Genomic DNA, 9,571 nt, shown 5'->3' on the forward strand with positions numbered 1-9,571 from the left:
GGATCATTGGTAAGGTGGAGGGAGAGCCGGACATGCTCACAAAAAGGGAGGCAAACAGCCAGGCTGGGCTCTCTGCAGGGCTGGGAATGGCTGGTGCTTGGAGAGCTCAGCCGTAGGTGAGGAAGCTCTCGCCGCTGTGCAAGGAAGGACCTGAGAAAGCAGGGGACAGCATGTGCAACTGGGACAGAAAAAGTCGCACCCTCAAAACCAGGGTCTCGACCATTTTCAATGCAGAATGGTGATTTCCATCTTGACACGGAGCTGCCAAAGGATGTGGGTTATGTGGTCAGGCCTTCCTGCATCGGTAGACAGTGATAAGACACCTCAGCTGCAGATGTAGCTGCCAAACGTGAGGGTGACAGAGCTGCTGCAATCCTAACCAGCGAGGAGAAACCCTGCTTTCTTCTCCCAGGAAAGACCAACTCCCAGCTCTTCCCAGCCAAATTCCCATCAGTCTGCCTGCCCATAAATTTACAACTGTTTATCTAATCAAAGCTCATCCAGATATTAAGAGCTCAGGGGCACTATAGGGAAAACAGGAGGAGGCAGGGCAGCCAGCCTGTTTCTCCAACAGGCTGCAGGAATTCACCATTGGCTGGTTCAAGGCTGGGCAACTCCGTGCCCTGAAGCTGAACGTGTTCAGTGCCATCCCAGCAAGCTGAAGGGAATAGAGTTGTGCAAGGATCTCTGAGGAAAGCATCACCAGATGTAGAAACAAAATTCAGGCAGATCTTTCCCTCTGAGACTTCAAAATGTGGGAGCAGGAAAAGGTTATAAGGCAGGGACCTTCAGAAAGCAAATTGACCCCAGGCATCCCAGTAAGGGCTGCTGCAAAGGGTCTGGGAAAAGATGAAACCTGCTCAATAGCATTCAAAAGAAATGCTAGTGGAGAACTCAGCTTCCCTCCCGCTTCCCCTCTCCCTGTCCACCAGCAGACAGCATAAAGATGTTCCCACATCTACAGGTCCTGCCAGGCTGGCAGGTCAGCACCAGCTCTTGCTCTTCACCAGCTTTTCATACTAGAAGTCCATATTTTAGGCAGCTGCCCAGGTCAATGCCCAGGTCACAGCAATGCCTGGGGCTGATGCTGAGACCAATTTGCCAACTGCAGGGGAGTGTGTGTGCACGGGGCAGGGCGTGTGTTTGCCTTTTGCAATCACTGCCCAGTCTGCGAGGCTCAGACTGAAAACACACTCAGGGCACTACTGTACTCTGACAGATTCAGCCCAGTGAGAGGGGAGCAGAGATTTGAGGGCTGTTAAATGGTGTGGTAACAGTTGAGGATGTTAGCCACTGCAGGTTCCTCTGGCTACTGGGTCTCCTTGGCTTGCTCACCTCCTTGCAGAGGAGAATTGGCACTGCTGGAACCAACTGTGCTGCCTCCTACAAAGCCTGTAAATGTCCCATTGCCTGCCTGGTGCTGCTGCAGCCCCCTCTTGCAGACCAGCCAGCACACCACATCTCCTGACAGCATGAGCCTTGCAGTGGCAGTGTTGGGTATCGTTTCTGCACAGGATCCAAGTCATACAAAGCCATTTCTCAAACTGTGTCCTTTGGCTCCCCTTCCCTTCCCTGCTCTCATGTACACTGCATGCACCCTCAGAGCATCATGTTCTCCTTCCAACACAATAAAAGAAGCATCATCTCTGCTCTCCAGCCCATTAAAACTATAAGAGAAACAAAATCAAACCACATGTCCTAGTGCTACCTCCTACAATGGGTGACCTCCTGTGAAGAACGTGGTGGAAGAGTTTATCCAAGCAGTGGCCACGCAGCTCCTGGGGATACAGAGCAACTCTTTGCCCATGTAGGGCTTTGACTTAGGCTGAAATTTTGGCTTCCCAGTGGAAGCCACAGGCGATTGGGAAATGGAGAACAGAGCAAGTCTAGACTGCAGAAGAGACATTTGGGGGTTGAACCCTATGTATCAGAGCTCTACAAGTGACTTTACTGGGTAATTTACTGGAATGACATGGAGTGCAGACCTGCAACAGAGAAAAACTGAGATAGCCAGAAGAAAGCACAACAGCCAGACATGAATCAAGAATCCCAGCATCTGGAGATGAGTATCAGGGATGGGAGACAACCTCATAGAGCAGCAGTAGGTGTAAGGTGCATTTAGCAATACCTCTCACCATCCAGTCCTACTGGAAGGATTTTACTGCCAAGGGGGCAGTTGTACCTGAAGAAAGGGAAAATTAAAAGATCCACGTGAATCAGTGGGGAAACTGCAGAGGGTTTGTGGTTGAATATAGATCTGTCCCATAGCTGCAGATCCAGACAGGAAACAGAGGCAGGGTGTCCCAGTTTACAGCACCACAAGCTCTGCAGGTACAGGTAAATGTATGGGAGAGAACAGACTGGTCTGAACTGGGCAGCATAGGCTGTGAGTATGGGGTTCAACTCTCCACTGACACCAGTCACTCCCTTCCATCCAAGAATAATTTTACTGGGGGAAAAAAGTATCCCCAGCTCTTAGGGTAGCTCCATTTGCCCCTGTTTTCAGCATCAGTGCAAGCTGTGCCATGCAGGCAGGACCAAGGCATGGCAATGTTAAACCCAGGCTTTTCAGGCCACTGGAGCTACTTGTTGAGATGTTTTCCCCTTCTCAGACTGCAAATAGTCCCTAACTGCTTTTTAACAAGGAAAGTTTTGGGCTTTTGCCCAGCTGCGCCTCAAAGCCTCAATGTGAAACATCCCCTCTTGGCCCCACAGAGGTATTTGGGGAGTTAAGATCTTCTTTGGGTACTCAGCTCCAAGGGGGAGTTCTGGGAATTAAGTACCTAATGCCTTTGTAGTTTCTTGGCTTCTGATATGGAGTCCTGGGAAAGACAGCTGTGTTTGCACTGGAATTAAGATGGAGGGTTTGTCATGCTCTCCATTAAGATGCTTGCAGGAAGTAAGGACCAAGAAAGAAAACCCGGCATGTAACAAACCTCAGCAGCCCCAGGAGTGCCCTGGTCACTGCATGAGCACTCCCAGCCTCAGGCCTGACTGATCATCACCTGCACCAACACAGGCAAAAGTCCTACTGTTGATATTTTTGTGGAGTTCTTATTGCAGTATAAATAGTAGTGTTGGAGTTTTGTGAGTGGGGACAAAACATAGGTGCAATGTGCTGCCAGAGAGGAACAGCCAGGCTGGGATGCCAGAGGTCTGTGGGACCAGCAGAGGCTGGATCCAACTGGCAGAGCCACTGAGATACGAATCTCTCCTGCAGGGACAGAGTTAACTCCAGGCGTGCTAAGCCCACTCCTTCCCCCTCCAAAACCTCTCTCACGTATCAGAGATTCTCAGGAAATTGTAGAAAGCCAAGAAGGACTAGAGAAAGCATTCCTCATGAAAAGCCTGGCCCTCAGGAGCAGATGGGCTTCATTACTGCCCTGTTCTCAGCATCGGACTGGGCAGATTTTTCTACCATGATGGGTCACAGCTACAGTATTTCATGTCTTCTTCAAACATAGCACATCTGAGGGCTTCTAGCCTGTGTTGCCTGATGTCTTGGCTGACAAACATTGCTGTACTGTGAGCACTGGCTCCTCAAAGGGCAGCAGCTGCATCCTGGGCATCACAGCACTGGGACTGGGAATCTGAGCTAGTCAAAACTACCCCATGACAAAACCAAATAAAATAAAAGAAAAATCCACACTATCTGAGGGTGTCTTAGATTTGTCATCCCTGCCTGTGCTTGCACCCTTAGCCAGGTTGAAGGCAGCGTAGCCCTCCTTATCTGGAAGGCTGAGGACATGTGTCAGCCAGCTGGAAGCATGACCCAGTCTCAGAGAGCGTTTGCTGGCCGAACCTCGCTCACGTCCCAAGGCAGCATCTGAATTTCAGCCTGAAAACACCTTTAAACAATGGGGAGGAACTGAGGACTAAAATAGGCTCTTTCCTGTTCTGAAAAAAACCTCCCTGTTTTTTGCAAGGGTCTGCTAATATTTAAGTGTGCATTTATCTCCATTCAGGCCAGGTCTAGGTGCATTTTGTAGGTTCAGGGACTAGGGCTCTGCAGGACCTCAGTCAAATCACTTATCAACTCTATAATCTCTATCAGTCTATAATCTCTACAATAATTTGTATCCCCCTGAAGGGACAAATCTTAAGGCACAAGGATGGAGCTGACTGAGATTTCACAAGAGCAACCACAGATTTGGATGCATAGCTCAGAAAACTTGAAAGACAAGATTTGGAACAATGAGAAGTGAGAGTTTCACCAGGACCTGCTGGTGCTGAGAGATGTTAGACTGGGCAACTGAAACCACTGAAAATTGGCAGAGTGGTGGCAGCAAGTGTATTCCATTATTCACTTTGGCACATCAGAGGGCTAAGAACGTCACAATGATGAGACAGTTTCCTGAGGCCTGTGATACCTGCTACATGTGTTGGTGTGGCTTCTGGCGTTACTGCTCCTCCTCCTGTAACACCTCAATCCTTCTCTCTTGGGCTGGTGAAGTGGCACCTCCACTCCAGGTGAGGCTGGAGAAGGCTTTGCTCTATCAGTGCCCAGAGGAGGTCAACTGATTGATGCAGGGGTAGATAAGGATGAAGAGAGGGATCTTACTGCTTTCTCACTCTGCAACCTTTCTGGACCAGTATCACAACCTTGGCACTACTACAGTCTGTATCTCTTGTTGTGAAAGGGTCACACCAAAGGCTGAGTATGTCTCACCTGCAAAGCCCCATGAAGTTCAACAGCTCGTGCTGACAGCAGGTTGTCAAACAACATGGGGACTGCAGAAGCCAACATTAAACGAGTGCTGCTAGAAAGACCTAAGAAACAACAGCTGGATGCTGCAGACAGGCAGAACCTGACAAGAAATAAAGGAGTACCCTGACCAGAAATAAAGGAGTACTTTGAGATTGAGGGCTTTTCTTTCTTTCTTATTGGAGAAAACCTTCTAGCTCTCTGGAAGTCAGTACAATTTCCCTACTCATAGTTTCCCCAAAGACCTACCATTGGGGTGGCCCCACACCAGTGGTCTGCAGAAACCTCAGCTGCAGACGAACGCAGGGCTTTAGCACCTGCCTCTTACCTCCCTCTACCTCCTTCAGCTGTTCCTCCTTCCCTCTACCCCACATCTGTACTAGCAGAGTCATCCCAACTCCCCCACTGTCTCTAAAATCTGTGTGGTGCCCCTGAGAACAGCAGCGATCAAAACTCTGATGTAGACAGGGATTGGCAGCCCCCAGTATCTCCCACTGTGCCAGCCTAGATGTGCTGCCTCCAGAGTGAAATGGAACAGCATTCTGGGAGCCCCATTGCTTATTCTCAGCTCTGTGCAGATAATGTACAGGGTGCAGAAGTCAGCACAGCTAATGGTGCCCTATTCCTGAAGGAAACAGCAGATCAACTCAGAAGACAGATGACAATCATGCCAACGTAAGGCGGGATCTCCTGAATTGCTGTGGAGTGACACCAAAACAGCCAAAGCCTCCTGATGGCCCTCATCATTCCCTGAATCAAGTTGAGATGTCATGAGGTTTGCCCAGGAGCTGAGCATACCTGCCCATACCACCAGCCCAGATGCAGGAAGGCTGGAGATGCTGCAAGGTGGCTGCTCCAGCCAAACCCTGGAACTACCCACTGTGGCAGTGTTTGGAAACTCCTGTGGCCTGTGTGCTCTTCAACACCTTCCTGCAATGCAGACATCCTGCCCTTGGCCATGTGTCTGTGAGCCTGGAGTGAGACAGCCAAAGGTCAACAGGACAGACAGGTCACCACCGACTTGAACCGAGCAAGGGACAGTCCACAGGCACGGCTGCACCCCAGGGCCAGGAGAGAGCTGGGACTACAGCCCCTGAGCCAGCTCACTGGTACAGCCACTGGCAAGGAAAGTCAACAAAAAACAACCAGTGCCACAAAGCCAGGGCACACTCAAGCACACAAACCCACACATGGCTGCTCTCCCTGTGGAGCACCAAGACTTGTCCCACCTCTCCTGAGTGCCAGCAAGGTTGGCAAACACACCGAGCCCATTTCTGCCTCCAAGAGGTACAACGGGGAATTCTGCCACTGACTTCTGCCACAAATTCAGCCCAGCACCAAAATAACCAACTCAGCAGCATTTAGAAGCAGAGTTATTTCAGCACAGCCTGGTGTGTGGGTGTTCCTGAGGCAGAACAAAAAAGTCTTATTTCAGCACAGCCATGGAGCTCAGTGCAAACCACTCCGGTGCACAACTGCCTGGATGGAGTTATAAGTGGGCAATGCAAATGGAAGAGTTAATTCCTGCTCCCCATGCTGAGTGAGGCATTAGCACTACCAAACTTAAAGGTTTCTGGTTACATTATCTTTCTTCCCATATTGTATTCCTTGTCCTGGTCATAGGATGGTTCGGTCTCTACGTGCTGTTAGCAAGGATTAATTCAGTATATTACATATAATGGGCTGTGGGTGGCCCAGGAAAGCAACCTGCTCAATCCTGCTAATGATGGAGAAAGGATATGACTGCTCCTGGGAGAAACTCGTAGCATTGTTGCTTTTTTCTAGCATATTTCTTCATTATTATACAGAAACCAAATGACACCAGACAACTAGAACTCCAAATAACCTCCAGGCAACCATCACTTTAAAGATGACACTTTTGTTTGCAAATTGTTTACCTATTATTGTAACTTGTAACTTCTAAAATTCAAATAATTGGCCTCGGTTTGCTTTCCTTTGGGACAAAAAAAATGAAGCAACCTTTAGCTTGCTTCTTTCCTCTATATGGTAATGACCTTTCCTCTGCTAGTGTGAGTTTTTCACTGAACTGAAGAGGAAAGGAAAAACTGTAAACTGAGAAATAATAAGGGAAAGAAATGGCACAAAAATGAAGGCTGGACCCAGGGAGAAAACTATGTGGCTAGAAAATAAGCAGATTTTAGAGAACATGAATATCACTTTAACTCACCCCTTTGGTGAACCTTAAGGGGCAAATCTGCAGATAGTGTTCACCACCCTCACAAATGGGCTCCCACTGAGTGACAAACATTACTTGGTTCCAGTAGCTGGGGATCCCTACTCCAGACCTATCACCATCTACAGAAGGTTCAAAAGTCACACTTGCCCCATATGAAGGAACAGATTTGCATGTAGTTGCAATTCCTAAAGTCTCAGCTGTCCAGCACTTCTCAAGGGAGCACTCCAGACCCAAAATCCCTCAAACCCCTTGTGAGATGCCATCACCATTACTGTCACCTGGTTTTCTCTGACCTTTCACAGACTTTCCTTTCAAGAATATGCTGAGTTGGAAGGGACCCACAGGGATCATCAAGTCCAAACCTTAGCCCTGCACAGGACCATCTCCAAGAGTCACACCATGTGCCTGAGAGCATCATCCAAACACTACTTGAACTCTGTCAGGCTTGGTGCTGTGACCACTGCCCTGGGGAGCCTGTTCCAGTGCCCAACCACCCTCTGGGTGAAGAACCTTTTTCTAATATCCAACCTAAACCCCCCTTGACACAACTTCAGGCCATTCCCTCGGGTCCTGTCACTGGTCACCCAGAGAAGAGATCAGTGTCTGCCCCTCCTCTTCCCCTCACGAGGAAGTTGTAACTGCAGTGAGGTCTCCCCTCAGTCTCCTCATACACTTCCCCTCAAGGCCCTTCACCATGTTCATTGCCCTCCTTTGGACACTCTCTAATAGCTTAATATCTTCCTTACATTGTGGTGCACAAAACTGCCACAATATTCAAGGTGAGGTTTCCCCAGGTCACAGCAGAGCAGGACAATCCCCTCCCTTGCCCGGCTGGCGATGCTTTGCCTGATGCCCCCCAGGACACGTTTGGCCCTCCTGGTTGCCAGGGCACAGCTGACTCATGTTCAACTTGCCTCACGGGAACTCTGTGAAACAGTGTTGAGATCAGGCAAAGGATTAAAATCAACTCAGCACAGAAAGTTCTGCTGACTTAGATCTTCTGCAGAAGTCTCTTTTTGAAAAACAGTCCTGAAAAGAGCCAAATTTTTTCCAGTCAGATGCTAGAAAGAGTATCCAGCGTAAAACACAATCGTCTCTCCATTAGGAGCCTTGAAGATTAAAGCTGATTCAGTGCTGCAGTTTTTACTGAGCAGTCTCAATACAAAATTAGGATGCATAAATTATTTCTTTTAAAAAAAGTTACTAAGGAATACAATACTGATTGTAGTCTTCTGGGATTTCCAAATTCATTTGACAAACTTCACATGCTCATCTAGAAATAACAAATGCTTGCTGAAACCCAACTCCTTTTCAATCTTACTCAGCCAACAAGTTATGCCTTTTTTATTTTTAGGGAAAAAAACACATTAAAGTGATGGAGCAGCCCCTATAAGAGGAAAATCGCATTTCATTTAGTCCACGCTGATAAAATTCCATTAACGTTTCAGTCAAATCAGTCTTCTGAATTTTAAGATGTAACTTTAAAGGCCCCATTGATGGATTGCTGCTGTACTCAGGAAACATTAGTACATTGTTAAAAAGGCAGGAATTACCCAACAACGTCTCTTAGGAAAGAGGAGCTAATTTCCCCAAAAGAGCAGAAATCGGCCAGGGAAATAAATTACCCCTTCAGTACAAAACTGTTTATATTTTAGTTCTGAATTGTTTCCCAATGTGGAAGAAATTTTTAAGAGCGGACGCGAGAGAAGTCCCTTGAGCCATTCGAACCGATTCCCCAGGAATTTTAGTGACCGCGGGTGCAAGTGGGCACTTTCGGGACAGAGGAATTCCCGTTTCCCGTCCCAACCCCGGCACAGCCTCGGCAGGGCTACACGAAGCTGAGCAGTTTCATGCTCCGCAGGGGCACCGAACGGGACACCCATCCGAAAGAAGGCGGCTTTAGAAACGACACACGAGTTTCGCTGCGGAACAGCATCGCCGGGACGGTACCGCCGGTCACACGCTACGGGCGAGCGCCGCGGCGAAGTTCAATGGTCTCAGCCGAGGGATGTCCAACCCCCGGCGAGTTCACCCGAACTTCAACCCGCCGGCGGACCGGCCGGCTCTCGCCGACACCCGAGGGGTTCCAGGAGCAAGGCGCTGCCCGCCGTGCGGGGCTCCCCGGCCCCGCTCCGCCCGCCCGCACCCTCCCCTGCCCCCGCCACCGCTCCCGCCGGGGGTCCTGCCGAGAGCGCGGCGCCCCCGGACCCACCTGGGCTGAGGCTGCTCTGGAAGTAGAAGAGGACGACCAGGAACGAGCCGAAGCCGGCGGCCAGCACCAGCCGCAGCACCAGGCTCCCCCGCCGCATCCTCGGCCGCAGCCGGGCGGCGCAGCGCCCGCGGCCAGGGCCCGCCGAGCCCCGCCGAGCCCCGCCGCCCCGGGCGCCGCTCCCACCCCGCCCCGCTCCGCGCCCGGGGCCCCGGTACGCTCCTGCCGCCGGCAGGAAGTGACACGGGGCGGCTCAGCCGCGGGAAGGGGAACTTCGCCCCCCGAGTGCCCCGCTGGGCTCGCCCCGTCCAGCCCCGCCGCGGGGGCGGGGGCTGGGGGGGTTTCCTCGCCCGGTGCCGTGTCCGCTCCCTGCCAGCCCTCGGCAGTGCGCACTTCCCTGCCGAGCTCCCGTCACGGCTTTAAAACTCCCTGAGGGGAAGGGAAGAGTCGCTGATGTGCT

At 50.6% G+C, this 9,571-nt stretch overlaps 1 protein-coding gene across 1 annotated transcript in view; it reads right to left on the reverse strand.

Moving 5' to 3' along the window:
• The window catches only part of CHST13 (carbohydrate sulfotransferase 13), a 30,614-nt gene extending 21,403 nt beyond the window's left edge, over positions 1-9,211 (reverse strand). Inside the window, exon 1 of the mRNA XM_032698781.1 lies at positions 9,115-9,211. Within this exon, the coding sequence (XP_032554672.1) occupies positions 9,115-9,211 (97 nt within the window). The remainder of the gene's footprint in view (positions 1-9,114) is intronic.
• Positions 9,212-9,571: the final 360 nt, after the last annotated feature.

Source organism: Chiroxiphia lanceolata, chromosome 11 (assembly GCF_009829145.1).
Source record: "Chiroxiphia lanceolata isolate bChiLan1 chromosome 11, bChiLan1.pri, whole genome shotgun sequence".
Taxonomy (NCBI): domain Eukaryota; kingdom Metazoa; phylum Chordata; class Aves; order Passeriformes; family Pipridae; genus Chiroxiphia; species Chiroxiphia lanceolata.